The sequence below is a fragment of the Xenopus tropicalis genome, chromosome 6 (assembly GCF_000004195.4).
Source record: "Xenopus tropicalis strain Nigerian chromosome 6, UCB_Xtro_10.0, whole genome shotgun sequence".
Classification (NCBI taxonomy): domain Eukaryota; kingdom Metazoa; phylum Chordata; class Amphibia; order Anura; family Pipidae; genus Xenopus; species Xenopus tropicalis.
The window spans coordinates 25,724,105-25,748,025 of NC_030682.2; the positions used below are offsets into that span (position 1 = coordinate 25,724,105).

At 41.9% G+C, this 23,921-nt stretch overlaps 1 protein-coding gene across 2 annotated transcripts; it reads left to right on the top strand.

Annotated features, from left to right (window-relative positions):
* Positions 1–755: 755 nt before the first annotated feature.
* prtfdc1 (phosphoribosyl transferase domain containing 1) lies at positions 756–23,366 on the top strand. 2 transcript variants are annotated; one of them, NM_001102892.1, is made up of 10 exons: positions 756–787; positions 3,821–3,889; positions 7,381–7,487; positions 9,254–9,437; positions 12,687–12,752; positions 16,217–16,234; positions 17,778–17,860; positions 18,995–19,041; positions 19,498–19,574; positions 23,155–23,359. In NM_001102892.1, exons 2-10 carry the CDS (start codon positions 3,845–3,847, stop codon positions 23,200–23,202), a joined length of 675 nt encoding a protein of 224 aa, NP_001096362.1. In that variant the 5' UTR covers positions 756–787; positions 3,821–3,844; the 3' UTR covers positions 23,203–23,359. The 2 variants fall into 2 exon arrangements, with proteins under 2 accessions (NP_001096362.1, XP_017950000.1); XM_018094511.2 differs by lacking the exon at positions 756–787 and adding an exon at positions 1,080–1,426 and having other exon boundaries at positions 23,155–23,366.
* Positions 23,367–23,921: the final 555 nt, after the last annotated feature.

Here is a 23,921-nt window from a genome sequence, read left to right on the forward strand (position 1 = left end):
GACGTTGTATAAGATAGTTGCAATGATTTTGACACGTTTTCAGTTCAAGCCCCCCCATAGCTGATAACAGTGCTGCAGGTCTAGGGCAGTAACAAGTTTTTTACCCCGCAATTTACCTTAAATTAACTGACCTTTACACTGGGCTTAAAGGTGTATTTGTTTGGTGTTCAGAGCAAAACCAAGAAGTGCCAGTCTCACAGTATGGAAACCATTACCAGTGTTGGACTGGAACCCCAGGGCCCACCAGAAAACATTAGACCATGGGCCCACTCTCCAAAATTGTTTTCCTCACTCAACATCTTTATTCTCCTATTATTTTTAATGACATGCTAGCATCTATCCTTCTTCCTCTTAGTTCCCATTCAGAAATAGCAAATCACCACGAAGAAGGCCAAATGGTCAGGAGCAGGAGGGCCCACTGACACCTGGGCCCACCGGGAGTTTTCCTGGTATCCTGGTGGGCACTGACCATTACAATGGCAGCCATGCATGGAAAGTGTATGAATATATAGAGCAGCCAGCAGTACACAAGCTGCCCCACAGCCCTCACGCTCTGCACTGGCACAATGATAATCAATTTATTCATCAAATTCAGAACTTCTGGTGCCGGACCATGTGACAGCTGCTGAGAGTCACACAATGTGGCGGTTATTAGGAGCCACTGCCACAGGCAGAAGCACAAACACATCCCAAATAGTGGTTGGAAGTGAGCCCTCCTACCCCTGCCCCAGATCTGCCTTCCGCCCCTCCCCCTTCTGCTGTTGTGGCGGCTGCACAGGAATTTGAGGTGAGACAATCTAGTGGGGTTCAGCCCCAGACAGGCCCGACTGGTAGCTTTCCGGCGTACCCATAACCAATACTAACACGGGAGGTGCTTTATAGCTGCAGCCTGTGGCACTGCTGGGAGAATACCACACGGCTTCTGTTCCCGGCAAACTTTTAACGCTCCAGAGATGGGCTGAACTACATTTCCCAGAATGCACACGCCGCTAGGCCTATCTAGGGGATTCTGGGAACTGTAGTTCTGCCGTCTTTCTGCCTTTAACTTGATTGCCCCCGGTTAGTGGAACCACGTGTGCGCTTGTTCTATCGCAGGAGCGACTGTCATGGTTACAGTGGGGTGCGGGGATTCAAGTCTTTGCCTGTGCGGGATTGCAGCTTCATTTTGTAACTACAATTCCCATGATCCTCTGCACAGCATGCACTGTGATCCTTAGCCCCATGCACATGTTTACTGGCATTACTGGTTAGAGAGCACAGAATTAATTTGAGTTACTAGTCTGGAGTAATGAATGTGCTTCATATCAGCACCATCTGAGGTTCCTTGAACTGACTGCTCCAAGGACTTGTGCATAGTAAACTAAACTACATTCCATTCATGTTTCATTAGCAATTCATTAAAGGGGCTGTTCATCTTTTTTGATAGGTAATAAGCAAACAAAAATTTAGCCAATAGCAAAATAAAATACATATGGCAGTATGTTTACAACAATGTTGTGGTTGGTATATCAGTTGTCCTGATCATTTGACTGGGTTGAATTAACTTTTAGTATGATTGCAGAGTGTTCTGTTCTGAGACAACTTGCAACTGGTTTTCATTTTTTATTATTATTTGTGGTTTTTGAATTATTTAGCTTTTTGTACAGCAGCTCTCCAGTTTGGAATTTCAGCAGCTATCTGGTTGCTAGGGTCTAAATTGCCATGGCAACCACGCAGGTTTGAATGAGAAACTGGGATACGAAAAGGAGAGGGCTTGAATAGAAAGATAACTAATAATAAAAATAAAATTGTAGCCTCACAAACCAATAGAGTTTCTGGCTGGAGAATAGGAAGGCAAATAATTAAAAAAAAAACAATAAAAAATAAGGACCATTTGAAAAGTTGCTAAGAATAGGCCATTGTATAACATACTAAAATATAACTTGAAGGTGAACTGTCACTGTTTAGTTAATGATCACTAAGGAATGTTGGTGTCTCTGGGCTCCAAAGACTGCTGTGTGTGGCAGAGATTTGGGCTGAAAATAAATATTATCAGGGGAGCTACAGACAGGAGTCCTGTCAGGGGGTCTGCAGGGAAAGGGGCAGGGTTTGAGTGGACAGCTGTGTGGATATGGGGCCTGAACATTCAGGAGTATGAAGCCCTGCTACTTTATTGGGTGACCCCGATTATTATTTCAGCTCATTTGCCCACACTGAAAGATGCTGCAGATTAGTCAATATGTCTGGTCTTTCTTTTGACTGATTAATGTTGGCATTTTGGCAGAAGATTGATCATTTTGATAATTTAAATCATTTTAACGTACAGAGGGCACCCCCTGTAAGTAGGGGGCTGACACACAAGAGAACATTGCTTCAGAAATGTGGGTATTTTCTGGTAATAATTTCTCCCATAGGCTATGGATGAGCTGAGCACTGATGAGAAGGTACTGGTGACAGTGCAAGGTTCCCTTGAAAGAGATTGAAATCCCTCTGGTGCCATTTCCAAAAAAAATACAATTTAAGTGAACATTATGGTTATGATAATAGCGGTAATTTACACAGAAAGAAGTACAAAAGCGCACTCTTTAGTGCTCTTTCAGGCAGCTTTCAGGCAGTTTGGGGATCAGTTGAAGAAGATGAATAAATATAATGCAAGGTGCAGGCCGCAGAGTCACGGAGAGCAGGCCAGTCTTATCCTTTCCACCTGCCCTATTGCCTCTTCGCAACCTTTGTTCTCTGCGCTCCCCTAACTCGTTAATTTAAATGCTGAAGAAATAAAGCAAGAAACAAAAGATGTAGAAAGGCAGTATTTTTTTTTTCCAGAAAAGGTGGCAACCCTAAATGCAGAGACCTGTAGCTGGGTGCAAAGTGCAGAAGAAAGGGTACATTGTACCTGTTTATTGCACACTGCCTTCGTAAGGGTGATGGCGGCTACCGCACATGACTAATCTCCCCAAAATACCTTTCCACCGGCAATAAAGTGAATCACCGCTGGGAAGACATGCACATTGTTTCTAATTCGAACGCATGTGAAGTTTCCTCCTGCAGGAAACTTGGTGCGACTTCAAAAAACAAAGCGGTGCCTATGCCTTTCCACCAGTGATTCTCAGTGATTCTCTTGATTAGTTGCCCGGGGTAGCCGAGATTAACTGCGTGCGACTAAGCTCCCTGTGGGCCATCACCCAAATAGTAAATGACCCCCTTGTGTGTGACTGAGGTCAGTAGTGATTGGTAGAGCTCAGGAGGAACATTTACAGTGATTGGGAAGGATATGTCAGAGGCAGCTGGGTTTTGGGAGCAGAGGCCTGGAAAATGACAGCTAAAAAACTATTTTGTGAGCAAACCTATACTGACTAACAACAAGCTTTCGAACCACCAAGGCCCCTTTGCCAGGCAAAATACAAATAAAAGCTGGAAAGGCACAGCATATATACTAGATTAGAGAAAAGTGTTCAGGAGCAATAAATTAGGATGAAAATTATATAATAATACACAGTGTGAAAATCGCACCAGCTGTATTTGTTCTACTGAGAGTTGTAGATCAAGTGCAGTAGTTTGAACTGGGGGCTCAACATTCCTGTCCACGGCCCCTTCTACTTCAGCTGTTCTGATCAAATAATGAAAATGTATGGAGGAATTTGGATCTTAAAGAGATTTGACAAGAACTCATTCAGCTGGGTGTGCATAAAAACTAATGACAGATGTAATTATTAGGTCATGTTAATGTTCCATTTTGGTGAGGTTTGCCACAGTATATCAAGTCAAACTGATGTATCTATATTGCTGGGCAAAAGAATATGATCTGCTAGTGATCTGATAGCTCTTATTTCTGTCTCCACAGATATCCACTTTGCCTTGAGCAAGTATGACTGAGAAGAGTATATGCCCATCTCGAGATAATGGCGTTGTGGTAACTACTTTTTTGTTATTTCCATTTTCCATTTCTTCTTAAACATTCCACTCAGTTTGCTTAGATCAATCTTACACCTTAAAGAAAACAGTAAATAGTTTCATGTATTAGGGCTAGATGCTCCTTGTAGTAGTAGTTTACAAGACTTCCAAGAAGGGAATGTGGCTCTGAGCCAATACAATCTAGGTTAAGGTAGTTATGATAGCAGTGGGATAATAGCCTCTGGGAAGGGACTGTGGCTGTGGGATAGCAGGTATAGTAGGGAGATATTGTGCCTATAGTAGCAGTGGGATAATAGCCTCTGGGAAGGGACTGTGGCTGTGGGATAGCAGGTATAGTAGGGAGAGATGGTGCCTATAGTAGCAGTGGGGGGATAATAGCCTCTGGGAAGGGACTGTGGCTGTGGGATAGCAGGTATAGTAGGGAGAGATGGTGCCTATAGTAGCAGTGGGGGGATAATAGCCTCTGGGAAGGGACTGTGGCTGTGGGATAGCAGGTATAGTAGGGAGAGATGGTGCCTATAGTAGCAGTGGGATAATAGCCTCTGGGAAGGGACTGGGGCTGTGGGATAGCAGGTATAGTTGGGAGATATGGTGCCTATAGTAGCAGTGGGGGATAATAGCCTCTGGGAAGGGACCGTGGCTGTGGGATAGCAGGTATAGTAGGGAGAGATGGTGCCTATAGTAGCAGTGGGGGATAATAGCCTCTGGGAAGGGACTGGGGCTGTGGAATAGCAGGTATAGTAGGGAGAGATAGTGCCTATAGTAGCAGTGGGGGGGGGGGATAATAGCCTCTGGGAAGGGACTGTGGCTGTGGGATAGCATGTATAGTAGGGAGAGATGGTGCCTATAGTAGCAGTGGGGGGGATAATAGCCTCTGGGAAGGGACTGGGGCTGTGGGATAGCAGGTATAATAGGGAGAGATGGTGCCTATAGTAGCAGTGGGGGGATAATAGCCTCTGGGAAGGGACTGTGGCTGTGGGATAGCAGGTATAATAGGGAGAGATGGTGCCTATAGTAGCAGTGGGGGGATAATAGCCTCTGGGAAGGGACTGTGGCCGTGGCATAGTAGAGCAAGGTGAGATAGTGACAGATTTATAAAAATAAATAACCAGCATAGATTCTGAACTTCTACATGCAGAATTTGTGCTATAGGCAGTTATTTTGATTATTTGGGTTAACCCTATCACATCTGCTATGAAAGGAATCCCCCTAATAGATGTACTTGTCAATCAAAATCTGACCCCAATCTCTGCATGAAGAGAGAATGAAGAGAGGCGGGTTGCTGAGAGAAGCACCCTGAGTATGTTTACAGCAATTCTGTATTTGGGTTTAGATCCCCTTTAAAGTGTGGAAAACCCCTATTGTTCAGCAGGAAGTGTGCTCGTGTACGCAATATCTTACAGGAAATACAGATAAATTGTTTTATGAGGGATTATTGCCAAACATTCTTATAGCCCTATAGGGCTACCAGAGAAAAGAAGGGGATAAACAAATACTGCTGTCAATTAAAATCGCATTTACAAATAGTTTAAAAACCATTGGAAGTGTGTTACCAGTACATATTGGATAGTCGATTAGAATTACATTTTTTCATTATTAAAATCACATTTTTTTTGGGTGGAGATCCACTTTAAGGAATCTGACCAAATATAAACGGACAAAAAGTTATTTGCTTTTTCCTTAATGAGAGCCCTTCCCTTCAGTCAACCCGATCTTTAGCCAAGAACACACTGAGAACAGAACACACAAGTTTTGTGTTGCATTCAGGCCAAATGTTCTCGTAAGGGAGGGGAGGGTTGGGGGTTATTTTTTTTTTTCATGTTAAATGGATCATTTGTATAGACAGGAAATATTGCTTGTCCTGGGTTCTGCTGTCTGTACATTGGTATGCAAACAGTTACAGACTATTATAATTATTATAAGCTATAATATATAATATAATAGCTATATCTATATATATATATAGCTATATAATAATACTCATTTATGAGATTCAAATGTTTTGCACATGGCAAATGCTGTTCTTGTCAAGAAACATGTATTTTTCCTTGAGTGAGTGCAATTTCATGGGAAAAACAAGGCACCCCTAAGTGCCGTCACTCTAAACGTTACTAGGGAGGCAGTTTGCTGCCCTTAGTAACCTGCAACACACTTGTGTCTGGCTATTTACTTATATAAATAAACAAACCCATTTTGACTTGTTTCGGGGCCTTCAGATTGTGCCGGTTATGTTTACAGTCAAGGCCTGGCATTTAATTATCCCACCTTCACTACGGGTTGGTTGCAGATCCACACCCTACTGCTACATCCAATCACTTGCAAGCCTGTACCGTCTCATACCTCCTTATCCGACGATCACTTAACTCACTGCCTCTGTTTTAGCTGGAGCCCAGGAGGCAACCTAGTTGATGGCAGCTCTCCTTGTCCCTGCATGCTTAGTTTTTTGAGAGCTGGTCGAGTGCAGGCTGCATTGCTAATGCAGAGAGCGCAGTAGCTTTTTGCCGCCTATAGTAACTGGCGGGGCACTGCCATCTGAGGCGAGTTTCTCAACTTGGCTTATGGCAGCAGGCATCGCTGGCCCAACCTGTTGCAACCTAGGTAGCTGCTCATGTTGCCTACCCATAGCTCCAACCCTGCCTTAGGGCAATATCCATTTACTATTCTGGATTCAGGCAGGTTTGACAATTTTATTTGTTAATGTACCATGCAGTGGCTGACATGATGCATCGGCAGATGAGGAAGTAAGAGGAACCATCCCCTTTAATGACCATTAGACCCCTAAGCTGATGTGCCAGAAAGTATACTTCTCAAAAGGGAGTAAAATTAGATTGTATTATAATAGATTTGTATTAGCTCTGATATTTTCAGAATCATTTCTTTACTTTATTTTGTAATGTATGTTTTATACTGGGGTTCAATTTCCTTTTCTTAGGATATTGCAGTTTCTGGGGTAGTAGTAGCTGGGGTACTCTTCCCTCCCAACACTATAAGTAGCCATTGTGTCTCTACCAACAGTATTAAATGGGTATGAGAAGCTACACAAATAATACTAATACTAACTGAGCCTAGTACGTATCACCCCTGTATTTCCTGTTATGGGGGAAATATGACTTTAAAGAGTATTTACTGCAGGTGTTGACTTAATAACTATCAACTCTACAGCATTTAGCCCATCCCTATGACTTTATTCTCAAATTTGTCTGTATAAAATTTAATGGGGACCTTGACGAAGGGGCAGTTCCACTAAAAATGTAGTTTGTGTTGTCCTGAGATGGTATGAGATGTTGGACTTCCCATTGAGCTTTCCTAAGAGGGCATGAACAGCTGTAGTTTCTATTTTACTCTTTACTTATTGATGAATCCAGCCACCCGCATTGGCCTTATAGCCAGGTCCAAGTTAAAGTGTATTATTTATCTGCCATACTACTTGCTTTTTCTATGAGGGACACACTTTCATAATAGTAATATGCTTTTCTTTTTTTTCTGTAGATTCCAGATAACTGGACTGGATATGACTTGGATGTATTTTCACTGCCCAATCACTACTGCGAAGATTTAGAATGTGTATTTATTCCTCATGGAGTAATAGTAGACAGGTATTGCTCCTTGCGTAATGTTGGGTGTCCGTGGTATATATGGGTTCCCTTTTTAGATGTAACCTAATACCTCTTTTCACATATATAGATATATATTACTTTCCTTAAGAGCGATATGTTTTCTTATATATATATTTTGAACCATTGGTTGTCCGGCTCAAGAACCTATGGAGGACCAGCATTTGGTCAGCAGGCCCCCTTAGTTCCTAACAAGCTTACAGATATTGGACAACTGGTGCATCAGCCAGTCAGTCTTAGTTCCCAGAATATCTAGGGTCAAACACACATTTAGTAAGAGGTCCTGTGCCACTGTTCCAGTGGCTTAGCAACAACTGTATTTGACATTAAAAGACTAGAGCCGGCCATACACGTGAATATCATTTTGGTGTGCAATACGGGGCTGATCCAATGGTTTGACCGTCTCTATGCAGGCAGTTTGAATGAATGCCAACATGCAGCTGTGATTTTTTGGCCAGATATTGGTCGGGTAGAGGTATCCATAGAGAGGCAGATTATCTGCAAAATCGATCTGAAGGGGCCGAATCAGCAGCCTAACTCTGTCCATTTATAGCCACGTTTAGGCTTATCCCACACGTGGAAACTCAACTGACATTTAGGGGCACATGTACTAATCCACGAACGTCCGAAAAGCGTCCAAATGCGTTTTTTTCGTAATGATCGGTATTTTGCGATTTTTTCGAGCGCTCAATATGAAAAAGTCGCGACAATTCGCGAAAGTCGTAATGGCTATGCAAAAGTCGCGACAATTCACGAAAGTCATAATGGCTATGCAAAAGTCGCGACAATTCACGAAAGTCATAATAGCTATGCAAAAGTCGCAACAATTCACGAAAGTCATAATGGCTATGCAAAAGTTGCGACAATTCACGAAAGTCATAATGGCTATGCAAAAGTCGCGACAATTCACGAAAGTCATAATGGCTATGCAAAAGTCGCGACAATTCACGAAAATCATAATGGCTATGCAAAAGTCACGACAATTTGCGCAAGTCGTAACGGCTACGAAAAAGTCGCAAAATGTTCGTTTCCAATCCGATTTTTTTCCCATTCGGGATTCAGTTTCGTGGATTAGTAAATCAGCCCCTTAGACTATGTATAAATGACATGGATCATCATTATCTTCCAGTTGACAGTAAAATAAAATGCCTTAAGTATCCCTTGTAATTGTGAACCAGGTTTGGAAAGTAATCTGCAGCTTTTAAATGCCACAACTAAGTTGTTGCACCCAAAACATCATTTAGTAACATAACTGCAGCATGCTACATTGGGTGGAAAATTGTGTACATATTAACCACATTCATAAAAGACACCTGTACACCCATACATGCTTCTTGTATTTGTGGAGCGCGCCTGTGTGCCCCCCAGCCGTTCCACATTAGATATCTCTTTATATTTCTGTGATGAAAAATAATTAATAGTTTCTATACTTTTCTGCCGAAAAAAAACCCCTACGAGTCCTGACTGCCCAATTAATTTCTTCAGTATTATTGTCGGTATTACAGTTTAATGATTAAAATCATTCTGTTTGTGTTCTCTTGGGACTCTCATTGGAGCTCTGTCCTGCATGAACTCGTAAGTGGAATGTGCTTTTATCTTATTCTTATAATGGGTCATTATTGCTGCTTCCAGTATTCAATGTACCGTTTCCAGTAATAATCTCTTAATGTAACAGCTGATAATGACTGGATCCCCTCTGGGTTTCTATTGGATTGGGAGTCTTATGAAAATGCTTACCTGTTTTGCAGGACGGAGCGCATTGCTAATGATATCATGAGAGACATTGGAGATAACCACATTACAGTATTGTGTGTGCTGAAGGGAGGGTACCGGTTCTGTACGGACCTTGTCGAGCACATTAAAAACCTGAGTCGCAACTCGGAAAGATTTATATCCATGAGAGTGGACTTCATCAGGCTGAAATGCTACTGTGTAAGTTTGCCCTCTCTTTGTGACAGCTTTTCCCTGCTGCTGGATAGTTGATCCCCCAGGTAGCTAAGCAAGGCTCTCTCCAGAGGGCTTTTATTTCCTAAGGTGTCTAGCCATTTTCAAAAGCAATAAGGAAATCATAATCCATATTACACTATACGTTGTTTGCTTTAATTGTCATAATTGCACTAGACCAGCACTTTCCAGAAATGTTATTTCTCATACAGCATGTTTGAGTGCCGGATTGAATTAAAGCTATGATGTCATACAGTGAAGTCTATGGAGCCTTCAAGCTGACTGAGTGCCCTAAAAACCCTCCAAGGGCCACATCCAGCCCACAGGCCTCCAGTTGGACAGCCCTTCACTAGACCACTCTGCGTGCCTCCATTTTCTGTCCAGTTTTAACATGGGTTTGTTTAGAAGTTTTTGAGCACAATAAATACAGAAGCTTGTGTCAGGAGACAGAACAAAATACATACGGTTCATTTATCAACATTGGGCAAATCTTCCCGTGGGCAGTAACTTGTAGCAACCAATCAAATTGTTGCATTTATTGTTCTACTTGTAGCTGACTGGAAAAATCCATTCACTGATTGGTTGCCATGGGTTACTGCCCATGGGCAAATTGACCCAGTGTTAATAAGCCCCAATATCTGTGCCCAGACTTAAATGTAGCAAATCATGGAAGATCCAGTCGTTTGATGAGGTTGCCAATAGAGCAGATATTTACCTGATCTGGCCATCCAGGCCAATGATCAGATCATAATGGTGGCATAGGGGGAACTGCTGTAAAGGGACTATATGAACGCACTATTTAGGGATTTGCTAACTTGCCTCATACTGGTACCAGTACGAGCAAGGGCAGACCATATCAAGGCTTGGAGCTGAAGGCTTATAATGCATAGTATGGGTCAGTGCCACCATGCACTCCCTGTGTGGTCCAACAGGCCAGAGCAGAAAATAAATGCTGGGAACTCAGTCAGGAACAGGTTAAACAGGTTAAATATTTCTTTTAGAGGAACTAATTTTTAAAGGGGTGGCTCACTTTTGGTATGGCTCACTTTTAGTATATTATAGAATTGCCAATTCTAAGCTTTTTTTTCACTTTTCGGATGAGGGCCAGTCAAAAAATATTGCTTTGTGAGGCTACAATTTTATTATTATTGCTACAGGTATCGGACCCCTTATCCAGAAAGTTTCAAATTACTGAAGGTTTAAATAATTTTTTTAGAAGCCTTAAGGTAGGAGATCCAAATTACGTTAAAGGACAAGGAAAGTCAAAATCTATTAAGCACACTATTAAATAGTACTACTATATTTGTAGCTTGCCTAATGAAAGACTTACAGAGATACACATACTAGTACCTACATACTTGTTTCAGTGAACGGCACCGCCATCTTGTCCAGCGTGTCTGTATGGGCACCCCCGCTCGTGTCCTAGTGTTGTGTATCCTACTCACCACTTGTCAGCACCCCCTTCCCCCTCTCTTCCTCTCGTCGGCACCCCCGCTCCTGTCCTGGTGTTGTGTATCCAACTCGCCACTTGTCAGCACCCACCCTCGCCGCTTGTTAGCACCCACCCCGCGCTCCGCTTGCCTTTCAGTGAACGGCACCACCATCGGTTTCTTTCATTGAAAGGTGCCTCTCCCCCCCCCAGCATTTGCCTGTCGGCTGCGTCCACCACCACCATCCGCTCTTCTCCCGTCACCCCCTCGCTGCTTGCCTCTCCCCCCACCAGCACCTGCATAAGAAGCTGCTGCTGCATACACTGGGCGGCGGTTGGCATGGCAACCAGACGCTAGGGGGAACGCTCCTGTTTGTGCGCATGCGCCGCTTACAGTCCTGGTCCCATGGTCAGTGCAGGAGTGAGGCATTATGGGAATCTTCTCTACTCATCTCAGCGTTTTTTTTCCCTGTTTGGCTTCTGATCTTCTGAACGGGAGAAATATGGGGAGACTTAAGGGCACTATTGAGGTCCCGAGCATTCTGGATTACAGGTCCCATACACCATTACTTATCTCTCCTAGTCATATTACAGTCTCTTGTTCAAACCACTCCCTAGTTGTTAAGATAATTTGAACCCTAGCAACACGATAACTGCTGAAATTCCAGACTGGAGAGTTTCTGAACTAAACCAGAAATAATAAAAGATTAAGACCAATTGCAAATTGTTTTAGAATATTACTCTCTACATTATACTTAAAGTTAACTCAAAGGTAAATAACCCCTTACATTACTTTGCAGTTAGCTAAATATGAAGGTTTCATTGAGTAAAAACACAGTTTAATGTATATTTAATGTATATTTAAAATAAAACTGTATGTCATCGGATATTGACAGACCCCATGCAATCATGAGCTGTATTTCGTGCCCTACCTTCATGTTAATTAACAGCAACCACACTCCGAGGGTCTGTCAGTGCCCCCTCCTTATATAAAGTACTAATACTGGTTTTCCCTTGGACTATAACCTGGACTCCCGTATTTATAAAAACAGGTTTGTTTAACCATTTACCTGCCACAGATTGTAAAACTGATGGTGCTTGTAGTCAAGAACTTGACAACCTTAGATTCTACTGCCTGTTCTGGCAAGTTAACATGGTCCTCTCCTCGTGGGTAACCATTGGTGCCCAATGTGGTCCATTCATTTACTGAACAATTTGGACATTTTGATTTGGCCTTTCCAAACAAGGATAAATTGTATGCAAGTTTTAGGCAGTGGTGGGAGATGATTTCAGTTGCTTTAGGGCAAAGCCAGGGGTAGTGGGCCGTACTGCGTGAAGTAAGTAACTTGGGTTAGTTCTTTGTGCAGTGGGGCAGGCTTCAAGCATGCTCTGGGATATGAAGCATAAAGTGGAAAACAATGATACGATAATCAGTTATAAGAGACAGAACTACAACACCCTGCATCCTCCAGCAGCCTCTGCCCATTTGCAATAGCTGTATATCTGCTGAATGGCTGTAAATGTCTGATTGGTAACTATGCCTGATGGTTACTGCCGATTGTAAATGTCTGATGGTTACTATGGGATTCAAGACTGAAACGTTATTTTTTTTTCTAGTTTAACCCTTGCCTTGCTGCTTGTGGGATTATAATATCATTTCTGAACCAACACCAGACTCTGTTTATTTTTATAAAGTGCCTCTATTACTTTATTTCTCATACTTGTGTATTAGTATAATGGCATTGAAGGCATTGAATATAAGCTGCATAATTTTGTTCATTTTTATTTGTTTCTTTTTTTTTTTTTAGAACGACCAGTGCATGGATGAGTTGCAAATACTTGGAGGGGAGGACCTGGCAAAGCTGAGTGGAAAGGTATAATCTGCATAATGCATAATCTACTATTGACTGTCATCATTTATAAATAAGCTTGGCTCTCAAAGTGGCCATACACGTGCAAACTTAAGATGCCAATCCGAGTCCTTCAGACCAATTTAGCAGCTTATCGGCCTGTGTATGGGGCCCTCCAATGGGCCTACCCCACCAATATCTTGCTGAAAATTGGCCAGGTGTCAATTTGGCAGGTTTGATTTTCCCATCGGATTGGGGATTGGCTCATTGATGCAGTCCTCTGTCCTACTGCTCCTATTCCCTCGTAGGCCATTGAGAGGATTACTATGCCCACATTAGGTGGGCAATATTGGAGTAACCCAATCGTTTGATTGAATGTGGGCATAGTGGGGAAAAGATCCTCTCGTTTGGCGGAGATATCAGGTCTGCAGTCTTTAAGCATTTGTTTATCTACATCTCTGAGCAACGCCAGGCAGTAGCTTGGGATAAGTGTTCAATGAGGACTTTCTCCCTATAAATCAGATTCATTGAAATCAATGAAGACTTTCTCCCTATAAATCAGATAAATTGAAATGTAAGCACACTCACCTCACTGGAGCTACTTTTATCCTGTTTTTAACAGGGTGCAGTTTGATGGGATGGGTGCTGCTTTATTATTTTTTATAAGGGGAGAGGGTGTAGATTAATGGTCACACTTGCAATAATGCTCACTACTATTTATATGATTTCCCACTATTCAATTTCAACACCTGGAATCATGTAGCCTTCTTGGCACCCTCAACAGCACTATGCAAATGCTAGGTTATGGGGTAACATGGTTCTGGTCCAATAGCCCAGGCCACCCAATCAGCAGTTACCAGCCTGCCGCAATTAGAAAAGAAAAGCATAAAAAATGTCATGGAATTGGGGTTATTTTTGCTCAGCAGGGGAGGAGGAACTAAAACACTGATCTTACAAATTGTAACAACTTCTCCACATGTTACAGACAGCATGCAGGAACTATATAACCTACAATGTATTGCACTGTAAAGTGCCTTTCGTAATTGACATCATGTGTGCAGGGAATTGTGGGATTTGGATGATGCAGGCTGAGGACATTTTTTTGATTCACAACGTAGTCAGCCAGATCAGCAGGGGGACAGGGGGCCAGGCTTAGAGAACTGTTTGAAATCATATTATTGAATATGTGTTGAATCCATTTACTGTTAATGTAAGTTCTGAATTGGTTTACATTGTAACCACAGTTTGCACTGAACATCTCGGATGAGGCTGAAACCATGACAGTATATAAAGTAGCAATGAGTCTGGGCTTGTGCTGCAATTCTATGGTTTGTTGAAACGATATAGTTTTTTGAACTGTAAATTCACTTGTTCATTCTGACTGGAGTTGAGCCCAGTGTGGGAATGCATGTCATGGGATGCTCTGAGAAATATCCCCATTAATGACTTCATGGCCAAAGATTCCTGCATAAATTAGATGAGTGAATAGAGAGACAGCTCAAACAGAGACAGCTACACAGTCACATACACTTGCCCTTCTATCTGCTGCTCTGGAGGTTTATAGTAGGGATGCACCGAACCCAGTTTTTCAGGTTCGTCCGAACCCCCGAATACATTGTAAGGGATTCGGCCGAATACCGAACTGAATCCTGGATTTGGTGCATCCCTAGTTTATAGGGATTTTCTGAGATATGGTGCCTCCAGAATCCCTGCTTGCTGGTAATGTTAAAGGTGTCAAGGTGCTGACAATGTCAACAATGGGTTTAAAGGAGAAGGAAAGGCTAATCTCAAGCTGCAGGCATACCTTCAGTTGTCTCAATCATGCCCTTAAGTCTCCCTATATTTCTCCTGTTCAGATGATCAGAAGCCAAAGAGGAAGAAAAAAACCTGAGCTGTGTAAAGAAAGTTCCCATAATGCCTCACTAAGGGGGGGGGTGAGTTCTTAGCATTCTTGAGGGAGGGGGGAGCAGGAGAGGGGAGAGAGCAGAAAGCTGCGTGTCTCTGGCAGAGGAAAACAGACACAACTAATCTTTTTACAGAGAAGTCAGTGCAGCGTTTCTGTGAGTGCTTATGGCTGTATTTACATAGACCTTTCTGATAAAGCTTACTTAGTTTTTACCTTTCCTTCTCCTTTAAGAGCAAAACAATCCTATTGGGTTTAATTCGTAATAATTTTTTAGTGGATTTAAGGTATGGAAATCTAAATTATGGAAAGACCTCTTATTCTAGAAAACAGGTCTCATACCTAAAATAGCATTGCTGCCTTGCATATTTTAAGTCTACTATAAAATCATTTAAACATTAAATAAACCCAATAGGATTGTTTGCCTTCAATAAGGATAAACTTTCTTGTTCGGATCAAGAACATGGTACTGTTTTATTATTAGAAAAGATAAGACAAGTGTTCAGACTGTGTCCTGTATGTTGGCTTTAGATCTTAAATATATAACAGAGCACCGGGCCTTGAGGGTGTTCATGTTGTGCTTTCAGAGCTTGTGGCCATGCAGTCCAAATGGGGATTTTTGGCAAAATGTTGCCCTTGCCCAGACTTACAGGTTCTTGGGATTCCAGCCCCACATCAATATCACTATACAATCTACCATGTGGGCATATGCTGTGCCTGACCCGACTGCAGCCTTTCCTGTGCTTTCCCCCCCTATTCATTTTTACTTCTCATCCCCCAAGTTTATTTGCACCTCTCCTAGGAATGTGCATCCTTTGCGTTGGCTTCAATAGGAACTGAAGCTGTGCTGTACAATAATAGAAGAATGTAGTCAAGTGCAAGGGGAGTATTAGTAACTCTATAATATAATAATAATAGTGCATTGTAATTCTGGGTTCATGATTAGTTCTCTCCAGAGGAATTCCTTCTGTACAGCATTCTGTTATCATGCATGTGATTTTTAAAAATTGTTTCTGTTTTTCTGATATCACGGGTTTTGCTTTAAGGTTGGAAACAACCAAACACCTGCCTTCAGTTAACAATGATATCTATGTGCCCAAGGGCAAATAAAGAAGTGACAAACCCGGAGGCCCAGGAGCGTGTTTCTTTTTATAGGCAAATGTTTAAACAAATATTTCATTTACAGTTACAAAAGTTTGGGTGACAATTAGGTGGAAACAAAAAACCCATGTACATGTCAATGATCCAACCCAGGCTGCTTTTGAATTACCCAAAATTTCCCTGTGCACTTAAATACACAGCACAAAGGATATTTATACAATTGCATTTTAGTTGTGTTATATATATAACCTTGGTTTGCTTCCAGCCCATACGCTCAATATAGTGATATATAGCACACTCACCGGGCATATAACCACAATCTTATCAGTCTGGGACACACAGTTCAACCAGGTGTGCTAAATTTATAAATTGCTCTTTTTTTGGGCAGTGGCACGCAGGCAGATTTTAGGCGTTTTCTTTCCTTATTAAAAATGTATTTATTAAACTTGTAATTAATTGTATGTTTCTGTTTGTTTTTATTTAGAATGTTCTTATTGTGGAGGTAAGCAACTTTTCCTGGTCATTTGTTGAGTTTATGCAAGGGTAGTTTTATAAGATTCCTGTAGTGTAGGAACTACATTTCTATTTGATTTTTGATTTATAAAACTAGGTCTAGTGGCTTCACATTAAGGCAGGAAATGTTCAGCCCATAGCTGGGCCAAGCCGAATGGGCACCCTACCCAACCCAGCCATCCACCCCACCGCCAACACTTGTACATGCATATGCACAGTGACGAGGGTGGGGTGGGGGTTGTAGTGACAATCAGGCTGTGCGGGGAGGCTGGAAGGGGACTGTGCAGAGGGCGCTAAGGGCCGTGACAGACGGGGAGATTAGTCGCCCCCGACAAATCTCCCTTGTTGCAGGTGACTAATCTCCCCGAAATGCCATCCCACTGGCTAGAATGTAAATCGCCGGTGGGATGGCATACGCGGCGCCAAAATCGGCAAAGTTTCCTCTTAGGCAAATCGCCGCGTATGCCATCCCACTGGCGACTTACTTTCTAGCCTAATCTCCCCCTCTGCCACGGCCCTACAGGTTCCTGACAAGGGGTAGGCAGACAGAGGTACATTCCTAGCCCATCTACTGTTGTGTTCTAGGCCCGTGCCTCTTCTGCCGAACCCTAGTTCTTGCCCTGGTTCAGCTAGAAGCCTACCAGTTTAAGTCCAGACTGTCACAGTTTAAGCATGGTATGTCTGATTGGGGCTTGGGGCTTGTAATATCTAGTAGGTGATCCCCAACCAGTGGCTTGTGAGCAACATGTTGCTTAACACCAGCTTTGACATTGCTCCAGTGGCCTCAAAGTAGGTGCCATTTTTTACATTTCTGGTTTAGAGGCAAGTTTTAAGAATCCCAGAGACACAGTTTTACTCCAAGCAGAGCCCCACGCAGGCCAGCAGTTACATGGGGCTACCAAATAGCCAATCACAGCCCTTATTTGTTTTGTCATGCTTGTGTGACTCACCAACACTTTTACATCTGAGTGTGGCTCACGAGTAAAAAAGGTTAAGGATCCCTGCTCTAGGAGAATCGGGGGGGGGGGGGGGGGGGGGGGTGAGGTGGATCTTGGTGGGGAAGGGTATAACCTGCAAAGATTTTCTGAGAATGTTAAAAGGTAAACTAAGCATAGTAACTAATCATTATACATTACACATGTTATTTTTTTTTAAAAAAAGTGCTAATTATTTTGTTATCCCTTTTGTTTTGTTAACCCTTACTACTTCACTTGCCTACCCCTGGAATAAGAGCATTTAATATAAAGATGTATAAGGATTTCTGTGTAAAGAAACTGCTCCCTTTGCTTCTACGTCTGTCTGTGTCTCAGGTATTCAAATAAGGAGGAGTCCCAAAGTATGGGAACCAAAGGTGGGATAAAATGTAAAATGGAAGTATTTTTAGTTCACCATTCTTCTATGTTTAGTGCAAAAAATCATAACTATAGAATTTAATTTCTCTGTTACCTACTCCTATAATTAGATAAGATGTGCCTTGGTAAATACCCATTTTAATCATTGGCATGACTACCTTTTTTCTGTATCTTTTCAAGGACATTATTAACACTGGAAGGACAATGACTGCACTTCTCAGTCAGCTAGAAAAATACAAACCAAAGATGGTGAAAGTGGCAAGGTTGGTAGACACCACAGTTTGGGCATTGTAGGACATGTCCCTCCATTGCATTAGCTTTAACCCTTACAGATAATATATACCATAAAAACAAATAAAAGTAATGCTCTTTTTGCAACATACAATATTTTTTCCTGCTTTTCTAGTTTCATTAGCTGTTTTTAATGAATTTGATGCCACAGCACCACCTGCTGGTCATTTCCACTACAGTCAGCAGAAAATTATTTTTTTTAGAAAAGGAAAGTCTTGTGATGATGCTTTGCTTTGAAAATTAAATTAGTGAGCAGAGAAGAGTCATCTGACATTTCTCTGTAGCCAGTCAGCCAAAATGGCCAGCAGGTGGTGCTGTTGTATCAAATTCATTATATTAGCAGTTTAAAAATTGTTACTATCTTAAAAATAGAAAAAGAAAATGAATGTAAGCACTCTTAGCAATTTTACATTAATTTGTTTTGTGAGTTTGTATATCCTTTAATCTTTCTTCCTTGGTTGTTTTTTTACCAGAAATGTATCCAGTGTCATACCTTGTAGAATCTAAATTAACCTGCACACTAAACTTAACTTTCACCAGCAGTCACCTGCAGAGGAAAGAGCTAGGTGTATCCATTCTACAAGGCAGGCAACTGTGTACAGGTATAGGACCCATTATGCAGAATGCTCGCGACCAAGGGTATTCTGGATAAGGGGTCTTTCTGTAATTTGGATCTCCATACCTTAAGTCTGCTAAAAAATCAATAAAACATTAATTAAACACAATAGGATTGTTTTGCATCCAATAAGGATTATTTATATCTTAGTTGGGATCAATTACAAGGTACTGTTTTATTACTACAGAGAAAAAGGAAATCCGTTTTAAAATTCTGACTTATTTGATTAAAATGGAGTCTATGGGGGGTGGGCTTTCTGGATAACGGGTTTCCGGATAAGGGGTCTGATACCTGTATATGGTATAGTAGGGATGTAATGAATGGGGAAACTGGCAAATGCAGCCTTGTGAATAAGGGGGCAAATAAAAGTTGGTCTGGGAGCCTCTGCGTCAGGCTGCTTTCATCTGCCTAATATACAAGGGGCAGCTAGTGATTTAGGTTTAATTTGCTGAAGAAAATAAAAATACCTTTTGATATTGTTTTTATGCAGCTTGCTGGTGAAAAGATCAGCGTCCAGCAATCAGTACAGACCTGACTGTAAGTATTTTTGTACGTACATGTCACTATTGTAGGGAAACAACTGCCCCACGACAATAAATTCCAGGCATTGATAAATATGATGAGCCCTTACTATTCCCAGGCCTAGGTCAGCAGTGCTAACCCCTGTGCCAGCAGCATGATGCCCTCTGTTTGAGTGTTCTTGCAATGCTGGCTTGACCCTAGTCGATACAGGTATGGGACCTGTTATCCAGAATGCTTAAGAACTAGGGTTTTCCAGATAAGGGGTCTTTGCATAATTTGGATCCCCATATGCTAAGTCTACTAAGAAGTCATTTAAACATTAAATAAACTAAATTGGATTGTTTGGCCCCCAATAAGGGTTAATTATACCATAGTTGGGATCATGCCACCCTAGTCTGTCACTTTCACAATGTACTAATAATATGCTTTGTTTGCCCTTTAACTGGCCTTGTACGTTGTTTTTATTCATAGACACTGGATTTGAAATTCCCAACAAATTTGTGGTTGGCTATGCCTTGGATTACAATGAGTATTTTCGAGACCTTCATGTAAGTATGTTAATTGTTTGTGTGCGCTGACCCATTATTCACGCGGCACAGCCGTGGAAAGATTGACCTTTTAGTACTGTGCCCGGGTCCCTCAGTGATTAACTCCAGCGATAGCATTGCACACACAATGGAAACACTGTAGGCCAGCATTTCTCTGCAACCGCTGCTTAATCACATTAGAGGCTGGGGATAAATATAGGCATTTTTGTCAAACTACAATGTTCCTGGAAGGGCCCGGCCCGTAGACATAGGGCACACGTGTTGATTTTAGGCCATTGTAATATCTCCTTCCTATTGCTAGTAAGGGAATTGTGTGAAACACATGAAATTCACCAAAGTTTGTGTTTTTGTGTCAACAGTGGGTGGCAATTTAGGGTGTTTCAGTTCCACTAACCTTCCCAATAGTGTAACCTTACCTTATAGTGTAACCCTACCCGATAGTGTAACCCTACCCGATAGTGTAACCTTACCTTATAGTGTAACCCTACCCGATAGTGTAACCCTACCCGATAGCGTAACCTTACCTTATAGTGTAACCCTACCCGATAGCGTAACCTTACCTTATAGTGTAACCCTACCCGATAGCGTAACCTTACCTTATAGTGTAACCCTACCCGATAGTGTAACCTTACCTTATAGTGTAACCCTACCCGATAGCGTAACCCTACCCGATAGCGTAACCCTACCCGATAGCGTAACCCTACCCGATAGCGTAACCCTACCCGATAGCGTAACCCTACCCGATAGCGCAACCCTACCCGATAGCGTAACCCTACCCTATAGCGTAACCCTACCCGATAGTGTAACCTTACCTTATAGCGTAACCTTACCTTATAGTGTAACCCTACTCGATAGTGTAACCTTACCTTATAGTGTAACCCTACCCAATAGCGTAACCTTACCTTATAGTGTAACCCTACCCGATAGCGTAACCTTACCTTATAGTGTAACCCTACCCGATAGCGTAACCTTACCTTATAGTGTAACCCTACTCGATAGCGTAACCTTACCTTATAGTGTAACCCTACCCGATAGTGTAACCTTACCTTATAGTGTAACCCTACCCGATAGCGTAACCCTACCCGATAGCGTAACCCTACCCGATAGCGTAACCCTACCCGATAGCGTAACCCTACCCGATAGCGTAACCCTACCCGATAGTGTAACCCTACCCGATAGTGTAACCTTACCTTATAGTGTAACCCTACCCGATAGTGTAACCCTACCCCATAGCGTAACCTTACCTTATAGTGTAACCCTACCCGATAGCGTAACCTTACCTTATAGTGTAACCCTACCCGATAGCGTAACCTTACCTTATAGTGTAACCCTACCCGATAGTGTAACCTTACCTTATAGTGTAACCCTACCCGATAGCGTAACCCTACCCGATAGCGTAACCCTACCCGATAGCGTAACCCTACCCGATAGCGTAACCCTACCCGATAGCGTAACCCTACCCGATAGCGTAACCCTACCCGATAGCGCAACCCTACCCGATAGCGTAACCCTACCCTATAGCGTAACCCTACCCGATAGTGTAACCTTACCTTATAGCGTAACCTTACCTTATAGTGTAACCCTACTCGATAGTGTAACCTTACCTTATAGTGTAACCCTACCCAATAGCGTAACCTTACCTTATAGTGTAACCCTACCCGATAGCGTAACCTTACCTTATAGTGTAACCCTACCCGATAGCGTAACCTTACCTTATAGTGTAACCCTACCCGATAGCGTAACCTTACCTTATAGTGTAACCCTACCCGATAGTGTAACCTTACCTTATAGTGTAACCCTACCCGATAGCGTAACCCTACCCGATAGCGTAACCCCACCCGATAGCGTAACCCTACCCGATAGCGTAACCCTACCCGATAGCGTAACCCTACCCGATAGCGTAACCCTACCCGATAGCGTAACCCTACCCGATAGCGTAACCCTACCCGATAGTGTAACCTTACCTTATAGTGTAACCCTACCCGATAGTGTAACCTTACCTTATAGTGTAACCCTACCCGATAGCGTAACCTTACCTTATACTGTAACCCTACCCGATAGCATAACCTTACCTTATAGTGTAACCCTACCCGATAGCGTAACCTTACCTTATAGTGTAACCCTACCCGATAGTGTAACCTTACCTTATAGTGTAACCCTACCCGATAGTGTAACCCTACCCGATAGTGTAACCCTACCAGATAGTGTAACCTTACCTTATAGTGTAACCCTACCCGATAGTGTAACCTTACCTTATAGTGTAACCTTACCTTATAGTGTAACCTTACCTTATAGTGTAACCTTACCCGATAGTGTAACCCTACCCGATAGTGTAACCTTACCTTATAGTGTAACCCTATCCAATAGTATAACCTTTCCCAATAGTGTAACCCTACCATATAGCATATTTTTTGTTTTTGTTCTTAGTTATTTACATTTTTTGTTGTAAAGTTCTTTGGTTTGGCTTAATCACCCCTAGCAAACAGGCAGTGATTGTAAGATGGTATAGAAATATCAGCAACACAAAAATAAGAATAAAATCAAACTCTTAAAGTCAGTTATTTGTTTTGTTCATTTGTAGGAATAATAATAATAATAATAATAATAAAAAAAAACCTTAAAAAATTAAGACCAATGGAAAAGATGCTTACATTAGATCCACCAATTACTTATTACACAGTCCATATTTTAGTAGGGCATACATTTATTATTATAATCTAGAGATGTTGTGTTGGGGGGAGTTCCTAACCTTTTCCTGCAGTGCATTTACATTGTGCACGGTTGCTGCTGTTGTGGGCTGTGGTGGCCTTATGGGTATGGGGTGGGCTGATTTAGATTAGTATGTGTGTCACTTTAAGTTATAAACTGTGTGTTCTGATGTAGGACTGTTCCGTTTATAAGGGTTAACTTAAAAGTGTGGCCCATAGGAAAATGGCCAAACCGAGGATTTATACATTTATATGATGCACAAAACATATACATAAGTGCTAATCATTCATGGCACATACAGAAGGGGGAGATAACAGCGCTCATTCATTAATGACCTGCAACCCAGTATCTCTTTAAGCACTATATGCTAGGGCTTTAGCAATTTGCTTTTGTGTGTAAAGAAACAAGGACAATGAAATGTAATGATTATAGACGTGAGGAACGCACACACCACAGTATAGAATGTTCAGGTTAAAGAGATTGTATCTGTCGAATCAGTACCATATATACAGAAAATACTTTTAGTGACTGTAGCATGTTTCATGATTCATAGAGGAACTTTACACAGCACATTAAAGGGTTTATAAGACAGTAAATATTTTATATTGCTATTATTTCTTGGTAGAATCAGGGTGTGCCCATGTCCCTGCCTAGTTCAAAGGCACTGCTCAGTAAAGGCAAGCAAGTATTCCGTTGTCTTAACTACAATAAGCCCCTAGAGGGCACTGTTTTCTAACATTCTGTGGCCCAGATTTCCTATACGCCACTGGTTTTTTAATACGTCACTTTTCTCACTCTTCTATTGGAAAACTAAATGTGTCGTTTATGTAAGCATGTCACCTAAATGCTGTTTCATGTCTTGTCATTTCAGCATATATGTGTCATCAACGAAAAAGGGAAGAATAAATACAAGGTGTAGCGACAGACTGAAGCCGCTGGGGCACGTGGGAGCTCTACCTGGGCCAACAGCTTTTTGATCTGTGTTTTTGTAACCATTGCATGAATGATATATATTTGCAGAGATAATGTAACTGATATATATATGTATAAAACTTCAGTAAAACATTCAGTGCTGTGCTACTGTTTGTGCGTATGAGTGTTCTCTGTGGTTCCAGTTTAATAAGCCCTTTGGATCTCCTGTAAATTCATTATTATTTTAACAACAGGTTGAAGGGAACTAACTTGCTCAGAGTGTTCTTCTGCAATCTATTTTCATTTGTTAGCAGTTTTAAATCATGATGTAAAGAATGCCCCCCTCCCCCCACACTGTTCTGTCTGGCCTGTATCGTAAGATACTGATTTGAGAGGCATCTTCTGGTGGTACTCTGCTCAGTTCTACTAATCCTGCCACATTGAACTGAGCAGAGAAACCTCTAGAGACACCTCTTGCATCAGTAAGTTAAGCTGGACCATCCAGATAGAGCAGCAGGGGCCTGTTATGAATTCACCTTCTTAGCTGTTTAAAAAAAATATGAAAACTAAAAGAAATTGCTCAGAAGAGTAATTTTGCATGAAATTGGTTGGGCTGTGTACCATTTAAAGGGCACCTATCAGGTGAAAACTGTTCCTGCAGAGACAGGGTTGGCTAATAGAGCACTTCAGTCAGAGGGAAACAGCACTATTTTGAAACAAAAAATG